The 19,461-nt window shown below is 48.0% G+C and overlaps 1 protein-coding gene across 2 annotated transcripts in view; it reads left to right on the top strand.

Moving 5' to 3' along the window:
- The first annotated feature begins 336 nt into the window (after window positions 1–336).
- The window catches only part of BCAR1 (BCAR1 scaffold protein, Cas family member), a 63,188-nt gene continuing 44,063 nt past the window's right edge, over window positions 337–19,461 (top strand). For both annotated transcript variants that reach the window (XM_083370669.1, XM_083370668.1), the window contains exon 1: window positions 337–497. In XM_083370669.1, the coding sequence (XP_083226795.1) occupies window positions 486–497 (12 nt within the window). In that variant the 5' untranslated portion in view covers window positions 337–485. The remainder of the gene's footprint in view (window positions 498–19,461) is intronic.

Below are 19,461 nucleotides of genomic sequence, written 5' to 3'. Positions count from 1 at the left end.
GCAGTAGCCTTCATTCTATGTATATGCCGGCTTATTAGGGCTTTCACACACACCCCCAAGCGGCATTATTACAAAGTCAGCTTAATTGCCCCAACAATCTGGGTCCTGGCACGGCCGGGCGGGCATGGCCAGCTGCCTCAGACAAGCCGCCTCTGTTTCCCCGCCCGGCCTCGCGGCCACAGCGACCCCCGTTGCCGCCGCCGGTGCCAGGCGGAGGCCGCCCCGCCTCGCCCCTCCGCCGGCGCCGCCCCCTTTTCTCCGCGGCAGCCAATGGGGGCGTCGGGGCGGGGCGTCGGGGCTCCGGCTCCCCTTCCTCCTCCTCCTCCTCCTCCTCCTCCCGGGCGCCGCGGGGCTGCCTGGCTGGCTGGCTCTGGCTCGGCCCTGCTGGCTGGCTCGCTCGCTCGCTCGGCGGCGGCCGGAGCATGCAGTAAGGCGCCCAGCCAGCGGGCACTGCGGCCGCGCCAGGCGCGCGGCGGGCCGGCAAGATGAACTACCTGGTGAGTCCCTGCCGGGGGCGGGGTGGAGGGAGCCCGGAGACGGGGAGCCTGGCCAGACGCCCCCCCTCCCGCCCGTTCGAAGCCCGGCCCGGCCGCCCGGCTGGCACCACCGCCCGGCTGCCCGGCCCGAGTGGCGCCAAGAGAGAGCTGGCCCGGCCAGGCTCCCCCGTCTTGCGGCCGCTGCCGGCCCTGCGGAAGGCGCGGGAGTCCCGGAGGCGCCGGGCGGGCTGAGCGCTGCGACGTGGACGCCGGAGCCGGGACTTTTGTTAGGGGAGGGGGCGGAGGCGGTCGCTCCGCGGCTTTGGCTTCTCTCTCGGGCCGCCGGGCCGGCCTCGAGCTCCGGCTGCCCCGAGCGCTTGGCCGGCCGCCGGAGGGCGAGGAAGAGGCCGGGCCTGGGACGCGGCGGAGCGGGAAGGAAGCAGCCTGGCGGCGCCCGCCTGCTCCGGACTTCTCCTCGGGCGGCGGGCCTGCCGGAGCTCCGGGAGGAAGCCAGGCTGACCCGGACTGGAGCCCCCCGGCAGCCGCGGGGCTGGAGAAGAGGGAGCGGAGTTGGCGGGTCCTCCTCTCCCCGAAAGTCCGGGCAGGGAAGCGGAGCGGCCGGGTCGCTCCCCCTTCGAGCCATCGGAGCCCAAGCAGGCTCCGATCGAGACCTGCTTGTCCCGTTGCCTCCCCGGGCTGCTTGAAGACGGAGACGCGGGCCCGGGCGGCGAGCGCCGGGAAGCGGAGCTCTGCCTTCGGAGGGGGGGCGTTGCGGGGCCTGGCTTGCGGAGCGCTAAGCGGGGAGGGGGCTCCTGAAACCTTCCCGCCTCCGGGGGTCCCCCTCCACCCGCAGTCCTGGGTCAGATCTGGCCAGCGGAGGGGAAGCCTTGGGGATCGGTTGCTTGGGGGGGCTGCATGTAGTGTGGAAGACCCCCACACACACCTGCCCCCCCCCCGCAGCCCCGGGTTGCAGCTCCCTTGGCTGTAAAGCAGGGGGTCTTCAAACTTGGCCCTTTGATGACTTGTGGACTTCAACTCCCAGAATTCCTCAGCCAGCTTCGCTGGCTGAGGAATTCTGGGGGTTGAAGTCCACAAGTCATCAAAGGGCCAAGTTTGAAGACCCCCTGCTGTAAAGCCTTGCAGTCTTTGGCACCCCCGCTCCTCTTTGCCGAGGGGTGGGGGCGCCCGAATTCTGCTCCGGGGTCGCCTGTGATGCTAGATAAACCCCCCGGGGGACAAACCTCCACCCACCCACCCCAGTTTATGCTGAGAAAACGTGCAAAGAATGGCAGGATGAGTCTCCAGGCAGCCGTGCAAGCGGTTCGCTCGGTGGGGCTGAAAGGTTGGCACCTTTCGCCCAGCCATTCAAAAGCTTAGGCCGGCTTTCCTGCAGAAGCCGCGGCCAGCCGGGAGAACCGCTCGCTTTGCAGTCCTCCGCCGTGATTTATAACCCCGGCTTGATTCACTCAACAGCCTATAAAGCCCAAACCTAACAAACTTCATCCCGGCGTAGTGGGTGATTCATCGGCTTAGCCTGGATGTTCCTCCGCCTCACGTCTATTGCAAGTAACGCAATCCGTTGTGTTTTGGGTTGTTGTGGTTTTTTTTTTTTTGGAATTTACCTATTTCGGGGTGGGGGTGGAGGGTAGGAGTTGCTGAATAACATTTCCTAGCTTGGAGTCGTGTGGGGGATGGGAGGAATTTTCTTTCTTTCTGCCTATTCACAGAGGTTTTGTGTGTGTGTGTGTGTGTGTGTGTGTGTGCTTTTTCTGCTGTGGTCTCTAGAATGCAGCATGAATCGCTTGCTGGAGTCTAGAATGCAGCATGAATCGCTTGCTTGAGTCGGCACAAGCCCGTAATGGTGTGCTGGTTTTAGCTGTGTGTGTGTGTGTGTGTGTGTGTGTGTGTGTGTGTGTGTGTGTGGTTTGTTTTTTTTTTTTGCTGGGCCGCATCTGTTTGTGACTGGATGTGATTTGAGAAGTTAAAAGGCGGAGGAAATGCAAAGCTGGCTATCCCTGCTTCAGATGTGATCCCTGCAAGCACGTTGAAATATCTAGAGGTTTGGGGGCCAGGGTGTGTGTGTGTGTGTGTCTCCATGGTGCTTTGACCCTGGACAAAGCGAGATTGTTCAATTGCAAATGCCACTTTTCCTGGCTGACCCCTGCAAAGTGTGCCACAGGAGCAGTTAGCACAAACCCTTGGCTTAATTTCCCTCTGCCTCTCAGGAATGCATGAATGGCCCCAAAACATGATGTTCAATTTTAGGTATCTCTCCAAAATGCAGTTAACCAAATAACAGAGTTGGAAGGGACCTTGCAGGTCATCTAGTCCAACCCCCTGCTCAGGCAGGAAACCTTATATCATTTCAGGCAAATGGCTGTCCAGTCTCTGCTTAAAAACCTCCAGTGGTGGAGCATTCACAGCTTCTGGAGGCAGGTTGTTCCACTGGTTAATTGTTCTAACTGTCAGGAAGTTTCTCCTTAGTTCCAGGTTGCTTCTCTCCTTGATCAGTTTCCATCCGTTGCTTCTTCTCCAGCCTTCGGGCGCTTTGGAGGATAGCTTGACTCCCTCTTCTTTGGGGCAGCCCCTGAGATACTGGAACCGTGCTATCACACCACCCCTAGTCCTTCTTTTCATTTTGCTTCAGTTACCGTATCCTAATTTTTAACATGGTGAAAAGGGAAATTATTAAACTGAGGGAAGGCTTTTTTTCCTTCAAATTGCATTTTATTAAAATCAAATTTCCACCCAAATTCAGGCAGGTTTCTCTCTTTTTCTAGCTCTGCTCCCTTTTTAAAAGCCTGTGTGTTTCAAGGCCGAGCAGGGCCATCAGCTGGAAACTGTGTTCTCTCCTCTTTCAGCGCCAGTCCTGATAGGAGAAATTGAACACATGTGGGAGCCAGTGGGACTTTGATGTAACAGTCGGCAGTGTTTTATGCTCCAGCACTTTGTGCTGACATCAGAGATGTTTGCAATATTTTCTAAATGCATCAGGGGTAACTCGGTTAAATGAGTTATGGAAATTGGTAGGAATCAGCTCCAGAGGAGAGTTGCAATCCCATCACTGGGCTAAAATCCCTAGATTTCCACTGGGATCAAATGTAACCTGCTTCTGTTCCCTTATTCCAATGTTTCTCAGCCTCAGCAAGTTTAAGATGTGTGAAGTTTAGTTCCCAGAATTCCCCAGCCAGCATGGTTGGAAACACTGCTCTGCTAAGCTGCAGAGGTCGTAGAAAGCATGGCTGGCTGGGGAATTCTGGGAACTGAAGTCCACACATCTTAAACTTGCTGAGCCTTGGAAACACTGCTCTGCTAAGCTGCAGAGGTCGTAGAAAGCATGGCTGGCTGGGGAATTCTGGGAACTGAAGTCCACACATCTTAAACTTGCTGAGCCTTGGAAACACTGCTCTGCTAAGCTGCAGAGGTCGTAGAAAGCATGGCTGGCTAGGGAATTCTGGGAACTGAAGTCCGTGTATCTTCAAGTTGCTGAGGCTGAAAAACACTGCTCTTCGATGCTAGAGAGGCAGTTGAAAAATCCCAAACAGATTCATTCGGAAGCCCTGCTGCTTTTCCTATACCCCGGTCAGTACATTGTGGATCCCTGCCTTATTAGCAGCCTGATCCACGGGCAGGCTATCCCAAGATGTCACGCTGTATATTTGCAGAAGGAAACGAACTCTCCTCTGATTTGTGTGTTTGAAGAAGGCTGCCTGCGTCAGGACTGAAGGAGAGAAACTCCGCGTCCGTCCGTTGGGCAGGCCTCCTCCTTCTCTCTCTTGTGCCAGTTGGTGGCGAATGGCCAGAATTCAACCTCAGCAATCCACGGTGGGTCATTTGATCTGCGACGCTCGCTCGGAGCTTTGGTGCCAGGCAGGGATGAAAAACGGTGAGCCTTGAATTGAGAAAGAAGTCTGATGGAATCCAAACCTCACCGAGAATAATACAGAAAGATGTCTACAGAGGTTCTCCGTCATCCAAGCCAGGGTTGTCCCAAAGGTGCTTTTTCAGGAGGCAACTGGACTTTCTTGTTTTTTTCTTTGAAGAGGTTTCGCTTCTCATCCAAGAAGCTTCTTCAGCTCTGACCGGATGGAGGGGAATGGAAGGATTTATACTCCTTGCAGACGGCTGGTCATGTCCATCCTTTTAGAGCAGTGTTTCCCAACCTTAGGAACTTGAAGATGCGTGGACTTCAACTCCCAGAATTCCCCAGCCAGCATAGCTGGCTGGGGAATTCTGGGAGCTGAAGTCCACACATCTTCAAGTTCCTAAGGTTGGGAAACGCTGTTTTAGAGAGTGGGGAGCCTCCTTGGCTGCAGGATGTCTTCTGCCCTGGGTCCCTTCACCGTCCTTCCGTTCCCCACCATCCAGTCAGAGCTGAAGAAGCTTCTTGGCTGAGAAGCGAAACGTTCTTCAAAGAGGAACCAGGAAGTCCAGTTGCCTCTTGAAAAAGCATCTTTGGCTTAATATGGAAAACCCAGAGGTTTTCCTGCACTTAAGTCAGGAAAGCGGAGGAAGCAGCCAAGTTTTTCTCTGCAGGTAGTCCTTGGACTTACAACCGTTCGTTTAGCAGCTGTTCAGAGTTACAACAGCACTGAAAATAGCCACCTGTGACCATCGCAGCATCTCCACAATTCCATGATCAAAATTTGGAACCGTGGCAACCAGCACGTATTTGCAGTGGTTGCAACATCCCGGGGTCAAGGTCATTGCCGTTTGTGAGCTTCCCAGCCAGTTTCCGACAATCAAAGTCAATGGGGGGAGCCGGATTTGCTTAACGACCACGTGATTCACTTAACATCTGCAGGGGTTTGCTTAAGAAAATGTGGTAAAAAAAGGGCTTAAAATTTGGTGTGGCTCACTCCACCACCACCTTGCTTAGCAATGGAAATTCTGATCTCAGTTATTCTGAGGGCTACCTGTAACGTGGCCCTTTCCTTCCTGATCTACAGGTGGTCCTCGACTTACAACCATTCATTTAGTGACCGTTCAAATTTAGAACAGCACTGAAAAGAGTGACTTATCACTGTTTTTCACACTTATGAACGTTGCAGCATCCCCCTGGCCACTTGATCAAAATTCAGGCGCTTGGGAACTGGTTCATATATTTTGACCGTTGCCGTGTCCTGGGGTCACATGATCCCCTTTTGCCGCCACCTCAGAAGTAAAGTCAACGGGGAAGCCAGATTCACTTAACAACCGGGTCACTAACTTAACAACTGCAGTGATTCACTTAACAACAGTGGCAGGAAAGGTTGTAAAATGGGGCAAAACTCATGTTTTACTTAGCAACAGAAATAGGGGAGACATGATAGCAGTATTCCAGTATTTGAGGGGCTGCCGCAAAGAAGAGGGGGTCAACCTGTTCTCCAAAGCACCAGAGCGCAGGATGAGAAACAGTGGTTGGAAACTGACCAAAGAGAGAAGCAACCTGGAATTAAGGAGAAACTTCCTGACAGTGAGGACAATTAACCAGTGGAACAGCTTGCCTCCAGAAATCGTGAGCGCTCCATTACTGGAGGTTTTTAAGAAGAGGCTAGACAGTCACTTGTCTGAGATGGTATAGGTTCTCCTGCTTGAGCAGGGGGCTGGACTAGAAGACCTCCAAGGTCCCTTTCAGCTCTATTCTATTCTAAATTGTGAACGTAAGTCGAGGATTACCTGTATTTTGGGCCATTCAGACATCCAGCAATTTCTGCTCCCCAGTTTGCATTTGCCTCCAATTCTGTGAGTGCACCAGGCTCCAAAGGGACTCCTTTTGGGGTGTTTAATGGTGTTTTTGGAAGGGGTTTCCCATTTCTCCAGAGGCCAAGGATGGTGAGGGTGGGAACAATCATGGGGATGTATTTTGCATGCCCTGCCGCTTTATGCTGCAGGTATTGGCAGCTTTACCTGTCTGTCAGGTGGTGGGTGGGATATGTGCGCCTTGCTTCTCCCTTCTTTTTAAAATCTGCCCCTTTACACTCACTGTCCCTGCAAGGGTTATCTGCGAGGGACACGCAGGCCAAATATCTTTGTAGCTTGGAAGTTTTCATTTCCCACGTCAAGCACCCATGTTAAGCATACAGGTACTCCTTGATGCACGACCTCAATTGAGCCCAAAATTACTGCTGCTAAGTGAGACATTTGTTAAGTGAGTTTTGCCCCATTTTATGACCTTTCTTTCTGCAGTTGTTAAGTGAATCCCTGCAGTCACTAAGTTAGCAACACCGTTGCTAAGTGACATTGCAACCGTCATAAATACGAGTCAGTTGCCAAGCATCTGGATATTGCTCACGTGACCACAGCGATGCTGCAATGGTCGTAAGTGTGAAAAACAGTCATTAGTCACTCAGTGCCTTTGTAACTTTGACTGGTCACTAAATGAATTGTTGTAAGGGACTACCTGTAGAGTAATTAATCTGCCTCAGGAACAACTTCAGAATCCTTGGCAGAGGAAGGACCATTGCCTGCATTTCAAACTAATTGGAAAATGTGATTTATGACTGTTAATCAGAGGAGGGAATTGTGTTTGATACTATGTGCTCAGGGGAGGAAAAATCAGATTTTGGCTTCGACCATGTACATGCCGATGCCATGCTACTCGAATAAAGATTCTTTAAGGTAAACACTGCCTCGAAGTTCTTTGAAGAACATCTGTCGGAACCATGACAATAAATACATTCTTACTTTACGCATAGTGGAAGCTGCTGATATTTACCTAGTTTTGATTGTTTTCTCTTTTGTTTTAATCCCCCTTCTGAACCGAAAAATGACATTTCAGTGTGAATCTCAGGCCTCGCTCAGACTTTCCCCTCTCCCTCCGCGTTTCCAGTCTGAAGCAGGCAGCCTTAAATGAAAGGATTACAAAGCTCTGCCCCTTAACCTGAGATTATTTGTCACAAGGAATTTCCCAGCTTTGCTGCCTCCCGACTTTTCCATTCTCACCCTCCGTGGGTTCAAAAGTCCCTCTGAGAAAGAGGCTAAACGGGATCCTGGCAACGTCAGCTTTCAAGCCAAAGCGTCCTTCTGAAATTGACTGCCAGCTTTGTGGTCCGGGCAGCCTGGGGGCAATTATACGGCAGGCCACGTCAAGCCAAAAAAGCCGTTGTAAAATGCTGGGATGTCCACTCCATATTTGGACAGCACAGGACAAAACCGAGTTATATTTCAGTCTAACGCAGGGCTGCAAAAATCAAGAGAGCTGAAAGGTAGATTCTTCTGTCTCTCCTTCCTGCTTTCAAGTGGCTGTCTGGAGTTAGACAGTTCAGATCTGGTAGCCTTTGTTTTAATTAAATTTTGATTTCATTTTAATGCAGGGAGCGTAATTCCTTCCCATGTATTTAAATTCAAATAATGCACGGGAATGAATTACTATTTCTGTCAAATAGGAAGGAATTTTGGCTTCTTTCAAATGGAGCAAGCTTAAGAGGCCCTCTGACGTACAGAAGTGTCCAAAATTTAAAAGAGTTGCATAACAGTGAGGACAATTAACCAGTGGAACAGCTTGCCTCCAGAAACTGTGGGCCCTCCATCACTGGAGGTTTTCAAGAAGAGAGTAGACAGACACTTGTCTGAGATGGTATAGGTCAGGGGTAGGCAACCTTGGCTCTTTTATGACCCGTGGACCTCAACTCCCAGAATTCCTGAGCCAGACATGCTGGCTCAGGAATTCTTGGAGTTGAAGTCCACGAGTCATAAAAGAGCTAAAGTTGCCTATCCTGCTTGAGTGGGGGGCTGGACTAGAAGACCTCCAAGGTCCCTTCCAGCTCTATTCTATTCAAACCCTTTTGCCAAAGGTTTGGAGGGGAGGTAAACTTTGTGGCATTAATTGGCTGGATCAGTCTAATCCACTGTTTTTCGTAGTTGGCAGCTTTAAGATGTGGGAATTCAACTCCCCGAATTTCCCATGCTGGCTGAGGAATTCTGGGAGTTGAAGTCTTGTAACCCGGTTATTAAGTGAATCTGGCTTCCCCATTGACTTTGTTTGTTCAGAAGGTCGCAAAAGGGGATCACGTGGCCTTGGGACACAGCAACAGTCACATGATCATGGGGATGCTGCAAAGGTCGTAACTGAAAAATGGTCATAAGTCACTTTTTTCAGCGCCGGTGCAACTTTGAGATGGTCATTAAACAAACTGTTGAAAGTTGAAGATTACCAGCATCTCTTCCTTAGTGATGTGGTCACCATACGAGATTCTTTTCAAGAAGCCTTGTTGGAAAATGTTTAACCTTGAAATCTTCTTGATTGCACAGTTCCCTGTTTCACAAGCCTATGTTGAAGGTGGTACGATGGGACTCTTGAAGCCTTTTATCCTTGTGATAATATTTATGGTTGCCGTAGACCAAAGTGAGTGAATGTGTTGAAAAGCAGCTGCTGCCATTCCAATTTGATATTGGAATACTCATTTCAGCATCGACTTATAACCGTTCATTTAGTCACCATTCAAAATTACAGTGGCACTGAAAAATATGACGAATGACCATTTTTCACGGCATCCCCCTGGTCATGTGATCAAAATTCAGACGCTTTGCACTTGTTTCATTTTTATGATGGTCGCAGTGTCCCCGGGGTCACATGATCACCTTTTGTGACCTCCTGAGCAGCAAAATCAATGGGGGAAGCCCGATTCATTTAACAACTTATCAGCTGCAATGATTCACTGTGGCAAGAAAGGTTGTGAAACGGGACAGAATTCACTTAACAAATGTCTCGTTTAACAACAGAAATGTTGAGCTCAGTTGTGGTCGTAACCCAAGGCCTACCTGTATCTTGATATGCCTAAAGACTGGCCTCTAAAAATTTCATTAGGTTGGAGGAAAGGAGAAAATGAGGCCAGCTTCAGAAAATTGGGTGCCAAACCCTTAAGGAAGATCTCAAGAATATTAATGTCCCTTGGGACAATGCCAAAGATGCTCAAAGACACTGGCTGCCTAAGGTGCCCACACAGGACCTAATGAAGAGGATGTATTTACAACAGCTGCAGTGCCCTGGGGTCATGTGGTCACCATTTTCAACCTTCCCAGCCAGCCTTTGACCAGCAAATTGGTGGATTCGTTTAATGACTGCCTGATTTGCTTAACAATCGTAGCAGGAAAGGTCATAAAACCAGATTTAATGACTGTCTTGCTTAGTGGTGGAAGTTCCAGTTCCAATTGTGGTCCCAAATTGAAGATTACCTGTATCTCCATTTCTTTGAAGGTCAAGGGGGCAAGTAATTCTCCAAATTATTTGGTAAAACATCTCCACCTTGTGAAATGATAGAGCCAGGCATTGGAGGAAAATTTCGTTCCTTGTCTGGATGCACACAACACAGCTAACAAGAAGTCCTAGGGTTTCCATCTGTCTAGCATGCGAAGTTTGGCTGGTTCTTTTGTGTTTTAGTGGGCAGTGTGAACCTACCAGGAGCCTGTTTCTTTAGCCCATGATTTAATATAATGTGCACACCTTTTTGACGCACACACACAACTTTTGGGATGCATGACCTGTGGGACCCCCCAAGTAATTGAAAAGCAATTTAGATCAGACAAAAGAAAGCAGATCTTTAGCTGGGGTGAAGTCTTTCTACAAAGTCTCCATGGCGATTACTCGTTTGGGAGGCTCTCAGAAAGCCTGGCTTCATTGATGGAAGGCAGTTGGTGGAGTCTGGTGGCCATAAGACCCCATTTTAGTTCAAAGTTGGGGCCAGCAGGCCTTCAAACACCTCTCACAAGGGAAGAATGGTGGGGGGAGAAGGACCGCCTTTCCCGAGGAGGACTCCGCAGGTCAAGACTGGCCTTGGTGAGAACCAGAAGGATGAATTTCCAGAGCTCTTCGCTTGACCCAAGAAAGCTTTCCTTCTGGTGGGGTCTGGTGCACCCCACAAGGGTGAGGGGGAAAAATGACAACGTGGGCATTGCAACATCAAGACCCAACCTATGCTTGAATCTGTCCCTGTACATAAGTGTAATTCTCACAGGTTGTGTTGCAGTGTTGCAACACCCATTGGGTGATTGGCCTCCTGGGAAATTCTCTGCCCCGCTTTGACACTTCTTCTCTCTCCTGAGCCCCTTAGGAGATTTTGGCTAAGGCAGGATCTCATTGCAGATTATTCTGCCAGCACAAGAGAATAAGATAAAATAGTTGCCCCTATTGTATAACATGAATGCATGTGAGAATGGCACGTTTTCCTTGCAGTTGTTCCTGGGCTGCCTCTAGTTTCTCTGCAGCACTTAAGGGACGTGGGGGATCCGTCTCCCCAAGGCTTCCCTTCATTTTTTATTTACAAGGCTTTTGTCCAGGAAGCAAGATCCTCCTTGCCTAAACTGCCTAAGCTGTGTTTGATGGAGGAAGGGATTGGACAGTGGTCTTCTGGATCCAAAAGTCAACCTTCCTTCATGGCTCCAAAATGTTCCTGCATGGAATGTTGAGACTTTGGAGAAAGTGCAGCGAAGAGCAACTAAGACAGGGGTAGGCAACCTCAGCTCTTTTATGACTCATGGACTTCAACTCCCAGAATTCCTGAGCCAGCTGGCTCAGGAATTCTGGGAGTTGAAGTCCATGAGTCATAAAAGAGCCAAGGTTGCCTACCCCTGAACTAAGATGATTAAAGGCTTGGTGACAAAAACAAAGAACGGTTGCAGGAATTGAGTATGGCTAGTCTAGAGAAAGGGACACGGTGGCTCAGTGGGTTAGGACACTGAGCTTGTCGATCAGAAAGTCGGCAGTTTGATGGGTCGAATCCCGAGTGCCGTGTAGCAGAGTGAGCGCCTGTTACGTGTCCCAGCTTCTGCCAACCTAGCAGTTCGAAAGCACGTAAAAATGCAAGTAGAAAAATAGGGACCACTCCGGTGGGGAGGTAACAGCGTTCCGTGCGCCTTTGGCATATAGTCATGCCGACCACATGACCACGGAGACGTCCTCAGACAAGCGCTGGCTCTTTGGCTTTGAAATGGAGATGAGCACCAGCCCCTAGAGTGGGAAAGGACTAGCACGCGTGTACGGGGGAACCTTTACCTTTCCTTTTTAGTCTAGAGAAAAGAAGGATTAGGTGTGACATGATAGCAATATTTCAGTATCTGAGGGGCTGCCACAAAGAAGAGGAGGGGTTCAAATTATTCTCCATAGCACCAGAGGGCAGGATAAGAAACGATGGATGGAAACTAATCAAGGAGAGAAGCAACCTGGAATTAAGGAGAAACTTCCTAACAGTGAGGACAATTAACCAGTGGAACAGAAGTTGCCTTCAGAAATTGCTGGTGCTTCATCACTGGAGGTTTTTAAGAAGAGACTGGACAGCCACAAATCTGAAATGGTATAGGGCAGGGGTGTCAAACTGCCAGCCCGTGGGTTGGATGCGTCATGCGGAAGCCGCAGCCACCCCATTACTGGCAATGGCAAAACTGTCCCAATACATTGTGTGACGTCATGTGACACCGCAAGTTTGACATGTATAGGGTCTCCTGCTTGAGCAGGGGGTTGGACTAGACCTCCAAGGTCCATTCTTCCTCTATTCTGATTGACTGATTGATTGATTGAGACATGGGGCACCCAAAGTCCCTCCTCTATAGAGTGATCCAGGTTAACGCATTCCCTGAGAAATGGTGGTTTAGCCTGAGCTTGAACCCGTCCAATGCATAGGTGGCCATCACCCTTCTGGTCACTGGTCCCATTATCAAAGGATGTGTTTTTGCAGGGAAGAAGAATTTCCCTGAGGCGATGGGAGAGACACCTGTAGTTGTTCATCGTGACCACAAGCAGGAAGTGTGAAAAAATCATTCTTGTCAAAGATCCAAACAAGTCTTGACAAGAACAGAGCCGGAGATGTTGTTTATAGTTTGGGTTGTCACCCACAGCGCTGGTTTGAAATCCTCTGCAGATGGGGGCTTCTTGTCCCTTGGGGTGGCTGAGCTATTGTGCAAGGGGTCCTTGCAGGAACCTCAGGCGTGATGGGTCTTTGGTGTCTCCAATCAGCATTTCCCTGTCTTTGGAAAAATGGCTTCCTTCATGGTGCCTCCTTAAAAGCTTGCCTGAAAAGAGGCATCGTGAAGGGCACCCTTGTCTAGTGGCCTTGACTAGCTTTCGAACCAGTTTTCACTGGCTCTTGCCTTTGCTCCAATATTTTTAAACACCCTGAGCTTTCATGTGCCTTGAGCCCCATAGGAAGGGCAGTGTGGAAAGGAACAGATTAAATCTGTAATGTGAAAAAAAAACCTTCTGTCCTTGCAGAAAGTTGGAGGTCCAACCTAGGTCAACCACGTGTTGCTGAGTTCAGTGGACAGTTGCGCTGCTCTCCTGGCTGGTACGGAGCACCAAACCCACCAGTTCGCAAAGCAGGCCCACCTGGTTGCCTTCCCTCTCTTTGGCTCTTCCCTTCTCAGTAGAGCAGGCGTGTGCCGTCTTGTGTAATATTTGTAGCTGGGAGCCACAGGCTGGGGGAGGAATGACGGTGGGAGCCAGAGACTCGTGCCTGGACATGCTGCAGAGAAGCAAGACCGTCCTAGCTTGGAAGCAGCCAGTGTACTTCTTTAGGCTTGTGGGACCTTTGGTGACAGCTGCAGCATGCTGAGTTGATAATCTAGACCAGGGGTTCCCAACCCGGGGTGCGAGATGATATTCCAGGGGGTGCGAGAACTTCGGTTTTCAAAATGATTATAGTGTATATGCATAATACTTTGCCATTATTTTGAACTTTTGTAAGGGGTGCGAGAATATATCAGAAGCGTTAGGGGTGCGGGGTATAGAAAAGGTTGGGAGCCACACTCACACCCCAACCTGTGTCCAAAGCTCCCAGAATTCTCAGTCAGTTGGCCCAACGCCACTGGATAGCTGGGGAAATCTGGGACTTGTAGTCCAGTACAACTGGAAACTGTCAGATTGGGGAAGGCTGAGATGGCTTATCTGGTGTTTAATCACAGGTAGCCCTTGACTTACAACAATTTGTTTACTGACTGTTCAAAGTTACAGTGGCACTGAAAAAAGTGACTTGCAACCGTTTTTCATACCTAGGACCATTGCAGCATTGTCATAGTCACGTGATCAAGCTTCAGATTAATGGCTGCTGACTCCTATTGATAATGGTTGCAGAGTCCCGAGGTCACATGATCCCCTTTTGCAACCTTCTGGCAAACAAAGTCAATGGGGGATTCACTTAACAACCATGCTACTAACTTAACAACTACAGTGGTTCACTTAACAACAACTGTGGCAAGAAAGGTCATAAAATGGGGCAAAATTCACTGAACAAATGTCTCGCTTAGCAACGGAAATTGTGGGTCCAATTGCCATAGTAAGTCAGCGACTCCTGTAACGCAGGGCTTTTCAACCCATGGTACACATACCATTGGTGGTACTTTGGCATCTGGCAGGTGGTACCCATACGATGGGTTGAAAAGCAATGTAAAAAAAGTGTATGAGGTGAAGTGGTGGCAGCGACTCACAGGCCTGTGGGAGAGTCAGCTGGAGCTGTGGTGTTGCCAGGACTCTGCAGAGAGCCCAGGGGAGAGAGGAGAGGATATAAAAGAGGAGGGGAGGAGAGAAGAGAGTATATAAAATGAGGGGGAGAGAGGAGAGGATATAAAAGGAGAAGGGAGAGAGGAGAGGATATAAAAGCAGGAGGAGGGGAGGAGAGAAGAGGATATAAAATGAGGGGGAGAGAGGAGAGGATATAAAAGGAGAAGGGAGAGAGGAGAGGATATAAAAGCAGGAGGAGGGGAGGAGAGAAGAGAGGATATAAAATGGGGAGAGAGGAGAGGATATGAAAGGAGAAGGGAGAGAGGAGAGGATATAAAAGAGGAGGGGAGGAGAGAAGAGAGGATATAAAAGGAGAAGGGAGAGAGGAGAGGATATAAAGGAGGAGGGAGGAGACGAGAGGATATAAAATGGGGAGAGAGGAGAGGATATAAAAGCAGGAGGAGGGGAGGAGAGAAGAGAGGATATAAAATGAGGGGGAGAGAGGAGAGGATATGAAAGGAGAAGGGAGAGAGAAGAGAAGATATAAAAGGAGGAGGGGAGGAGAGAAGAGGATATAAAATGAGGGGGAGAAAGGAGAGGATATGAAAGGAGGAGTAAAACTGGTACTTTTTCCTTTTTTATGGTTTGTAACATTATATTATAGAATAAAATACAAAAACACAAAAACAAATAGTAGGACACAGTGAGGAGGAAACAGGCAAAGAAAAGTGAGAGGGAGAAGAGGTAAAGAAAAGAAAGGCATTGACCTGACTCCAGTCGAATGAAGCATTAACATCAAACCTCCACTTTTTACCTTTTCGTAATAGTATAAACAAGCCATTTCTATAACAACAAATCAGTCTAATCAGTAAAACCCAAAATTCCCCCTGCCTTCTTTTTTTTTTTAGTCATCAGACTTTTGACACCTTGCTAAGCAGTGGTGGTATTTGAATATTGCCATGTCCTAAAAGCGGTACAACATGTGAAAAGGTTGAAAAGCCTTGCTGTAACGGCTTGCTCTGCTGTGTTGTCTTTGGCTGGTAAGGAGCTCCTGGATCTGAAAGGAGAGTGGGGGAATCCATCAGGATATGTCATTTCCAAGCAAGCTCTGAGTGCATAAAAGGCCTTCCCCAGACGAAGGCTGGAAGAACGTGGCACTTTAACTTTTAATGAGTCTCTTTTATATTTTATTGAATGTAGCTATCAATTGTCTTAATGTATCTTAATTATTTTATTGCCCTTTCTATTGTAGGCAGCCATATTGAGATACTTTGGCGTAAGGTGTGTCATCTAAATAGGGCCAATAAATAAAGCTGCTTTGGATATTATCGCTACTACTATTATTTGGACCAGTGGCATTCATGCTGTTGTGATGCTCATATCTCAGATGGCATTTCCTGCAGGTGCCGTGGGAAGCAGTCGTTATTTCGGCTGCTTTTTTCGTTCAAATGCATTGATTCTTATACTCCTCGGACGGCATGCCCAAAAGCTGACAGGATTATAAAACTTGTAGTCTAAGGCAGGGGTCCCCAACCTGGGCAACTTTAAGACCTGGGGACTTCAACTCCAAGAATTCCCCAACCAGCTGGGAGTTGAAGTCCACAGGTCTTAAAGTTGCCCAGGTTGGGGCCCCGTGGTCTAAGACACCTGGGCTCAGAGTAGCCAGTTGAGGAAAGCATATTAAAACCCCGTGCATTTCCCTCCTGCCTGTTCTCAATGCTTCCAATGAGATTCTTTCCCAGGAATCCCTTCTTAGTGAGGACTTCTCAAATAAATTGAACACCTTATTTTTAGTAGGGAGCTAGTTTTCCCTAGGGCCAAGGCCAGGGGTAGGCAACTTTGGCTCTTTTATGACTCGTGGACTTCAACTCCCAGAATTCCTGAGCCAGCATGGGGGAACTATGGCCCCTTGATGACTTCTGGACTTCAACTCCCAGAATTCCTGAGCCAGCATGGCTCAGCTTGGAATCCTCTCCCTTTCCCCTCAGCATGGCTGGCTCAGGAATTCTGGGAGTTGAAGTCCACAAGTCATAAAAGAGCCAAGGTGGTCTACCCCTGGCCTAGGCCTTTTAACGATCTTTGCTTTACTTTGTTTTTGCACATTCGTTCATTCTGGGGTTTATGAGACAATGGTTGGTGTCTTTGTCAAAAATAGGCAGCGTATAACGCCTTAGTAAGGAAAGACAGACTCAGATGAGGGCTTACAAGTATTTGAGTCAAAAACGTAAGAGAATTTCTCTTGGAACATCATCAGAAGATTTTTTTTTGTGTGCCAAATTTGTCTTGGCTGGTTTGCAGTTTTTCTGGAGAAGGAGGCCGTTGCTGTTTTCTGTTTACAGTTTTTTTATTAGTTTATAATTGAAAATATAAAAATACAAAAGCAAATAGCAGGAAAAATAAGGGAGGGAAAGGGGAAAGGAGAAGGGGAGAAAAGAAAAAAAGGCATCGGCTTCTGACTCCCTCTGGTGCAGTAGAATAAAATAGTAACATCAACCCTCAACTTTTTACTTTTACATAATAGTATAAACCAGCCATTTCTATATCAACAAATCAAATCTAATCAGTAAAACCTAAAATCAAAGTTACATTTTTTTTCCACCTGAAGCACAAAATGCAGAAGTGGTTTCCAAGTAGAAACAAAAATACTTCATGTTTTTTTCTTTGATCAAAGCAGTCCATTTAGCCATCTCGGCTAACTCCCACCAAGTTTTGCAGCCATTCGTCCATGGTGGGGATCGAAATGTCCTTCCTTTTTTGTGCATAAAGTAGTCTTGCTGCTGTCAACATATATCATGTCAAAGTTCCAATTTTTCCAACCAAGTCTTTTTTTCATTAAACCCAGAAGAAAAGGTTCTGCTTTTATTTTTATGCTCACTTTAAGAATTTGGACATGTATCTGCCACACATCCATAGTAGAATTCATCTGGCTCATGCAGAAGTTTGGAGAAGGCCAACTCAGCTCAAGAAAGCAGAGAGGAAAATAATGTGTTCTCAAAACATGTAGCATTTCCCTTCCCACATGGCCGCCCTCCTCCTCCTCCTCCCCTCCTCCTCCTCCTCCTCCTCCTCCTCCTCTTCCTGGTTTTGAGTAGCTGTCTCAGATCTCAAGGGCTTCTTGCTTTGGGAGTGTGGGAAGGTCTCTCTCGGGCTCAATTTTTGGGTCATGGAAGAGAATTCCAAGCTGGTGGAATGAGTCTTTGTGTTGTGATGTTTCTTGGATCAGTGTCATGTTCCCCATCTAGATCCAAGAATCCAGCTGCTGGACTTCCTTGCTAAAGAATTCTCACAAACTTGCACACTATTGCTGCAGAAAGGGAAGCACAGCCCATTGGTGCGTTCTTGGAAGGAAATGCTCCCTCCTTGGACCTCCAGTTTTGTTGGATTGGTGCCCGAAGTCCTGGGAAATAAAGTGGACAGGCCACTTCTTTGTTTGTTGGAGGAGGAAGACCTTGACTGTTTTTAATTTGTTCTGGTCTCTGATCTTTGACTGTAATAAACTTACTTGACTTGACTTGACCTTTAATGAAGCCGGGAGAGAGGTCTTTGAGAACGCTTCCTTATTGGATTTTGATTTGTTGTATTTTTATTTTAAAGTGGCTTTGCTTGCACTCTGAAGGATTGCATTTACACAAAAGAAGGACATTTTTGAAATTATCGACAATTCCATAATGCGAAATTATGACATTAATACAATGCATAGATTAGACAAACTGATGGAAATTAATCAAGGAGAGAGCCAACCTAGAATTAAGGAGAAATTTTCTGACACTGAGAACAATAAAGTGGAACAGCTTCCCTCCAGAAACTATGAGTTCTCCATCGCTGAAGGTTTTCAAGAAGAGATTGGCCAGCCATTTGACCCGGATGATATAAGGTCTCCTGCTTTGAGCAGGGGGGGTTGGACTAGAAGACCTCCAAGGTCCCTTCCCGCCCAGTGACTCTATGCTTCTATTTTTGTGTTTCCTGTGATTTGCTGAAGGATCGGAATCAAAGAGTTGCTGTTGCCTGTTATATTTTTATTTTTGGATCTTCTATTGTTGGTAAGGTTCAAGAATGCTGCAACAAAAAGATGGATTCTTTGCTGAGAAAATTTTTGATCAGAGAGCAGCTCAGCTGTTTTGGGGAAAGAGGAATAATATGTCAAATGCTGCCGTGTCAAAGCGCCGAACGTCTCTGCCTCTGAGCAGAGTCAGCGGTCACGTGGGGACGCCAGGCTTTCTGCATGATGCATGCGCTCATGAATTACTGACGTGAAAAAAACACACTGATTTTGGGGAGCAGAGCACACAGCGCGGGTTGCAGGTTGCCGAGCTCTGTGCAGAGTGAGCCTACATTTTTTAGGAAGGAAAGCAAGGCAAACAGTGTGTAGACAGTGGAAAATGTTTGGTGGTCCAATGGCCAGATCTGAGCTGCTTGACGTCCCAAATGTTGGGATTTAGTCCCTGCCATTGTTGAAGTAACCTGTTGGGTTTCAAAAAGACTTTTTTTTTACTTTTTAGCAAACTGTCATACATACAGGTAGTCCTCAGTTTACAGCCATTGGTTTAGTGAAGTTGCAACAGCCCTGTAAAAAGTCATGTGATTTACATTTGGATGCTTGACAACTGACTGACAACATTTATGATGGTCGCGGTGTCCTGAGGTTATGTGATTTATCTTTTGTGACCTTCTGACAGGCAAAGTCAAGGGGGAAGCCAGATTCACCTAACAACCGTGTTACCAACTTAACAACTACAGTGATTCACTTAACAACTGTGGCAAGAAAGGTGGTAAAATGGGGCAAAATTCACTTAACAAATCTCCTGCTTAGCAACAGAAATTTTGGGCTCAGTTGTGGTCGTAACTCGAGGACTACCTGTATTTGAAAGAGAACACAAGATTAAAACCAATGGAAAGGAACAAGCATTTATGGCAGAAGTTGCTCTGGGCCCATTGTGGGCTTAAAGATTTGGGCTGCAAGACCTGAATGAGCACTAAAGGTAAAGGTAAAGGTTCCCCCGCACACGCGTGCTAGTCGTTTCTGACTCTAGGGGCCGGTGCTCATCTCCGTTTCAAAGCCGAAGAGCCAGCGCTTGTCTGAGGACGTCTCCGTGGTCATGTGGCCGGCATGACTAGACGCCAAAGGCGCACGGAACGCTGTTACCTTCCCACCGGAGTGGTCCCTATTTTTCTACTTGCATTTTTACGTGCTTTCGAACTGCTAGGTTGGCAGAAGCTGGGATGAGTAACAGGCTGCTACGCAGCAGTCGGGATTCGACCCGTCAAACTGCCGACTTTCTGATCGACAAGCTCAGCGTCCTAACCCACTGAGCCACCGTGTCCCAAACAAGCACTAGATGGCAGCAAAGAGACACAGTGAATAACCTTGGCTGCCATCTAATGGCTGTTTAGCATTCTGTAATCCTGGTATATGAAAGCTTTTTTTAAAAAGTATATTAGCTGATATTTAAAAACAGCTGAGAAAAAGAGAAAGAAGAAAAATCAGAGGAAAAAAGGGATTAGAAACTAGATTTTGAAACAATATAAAATCAATTTAAATAGGATTTAATTTATGTAATCTTGTAACAATAATAAAGA

Source organism: Vipera ursinii (genome assembly GCF_947247035.1).
Source record: "Vipera ursinii genome assembly, chromosome: 10".
Taxonomy (NCBI): domain Eukaryota; kingdom Metazoa; phylum Chordata; class Lepidosauria; order Squamata; family Viperidae; genus Vipera; species Vipera ursinii.
This window is presented reverse-complemented; position numbering and strand designations above follow the sequence as displayed.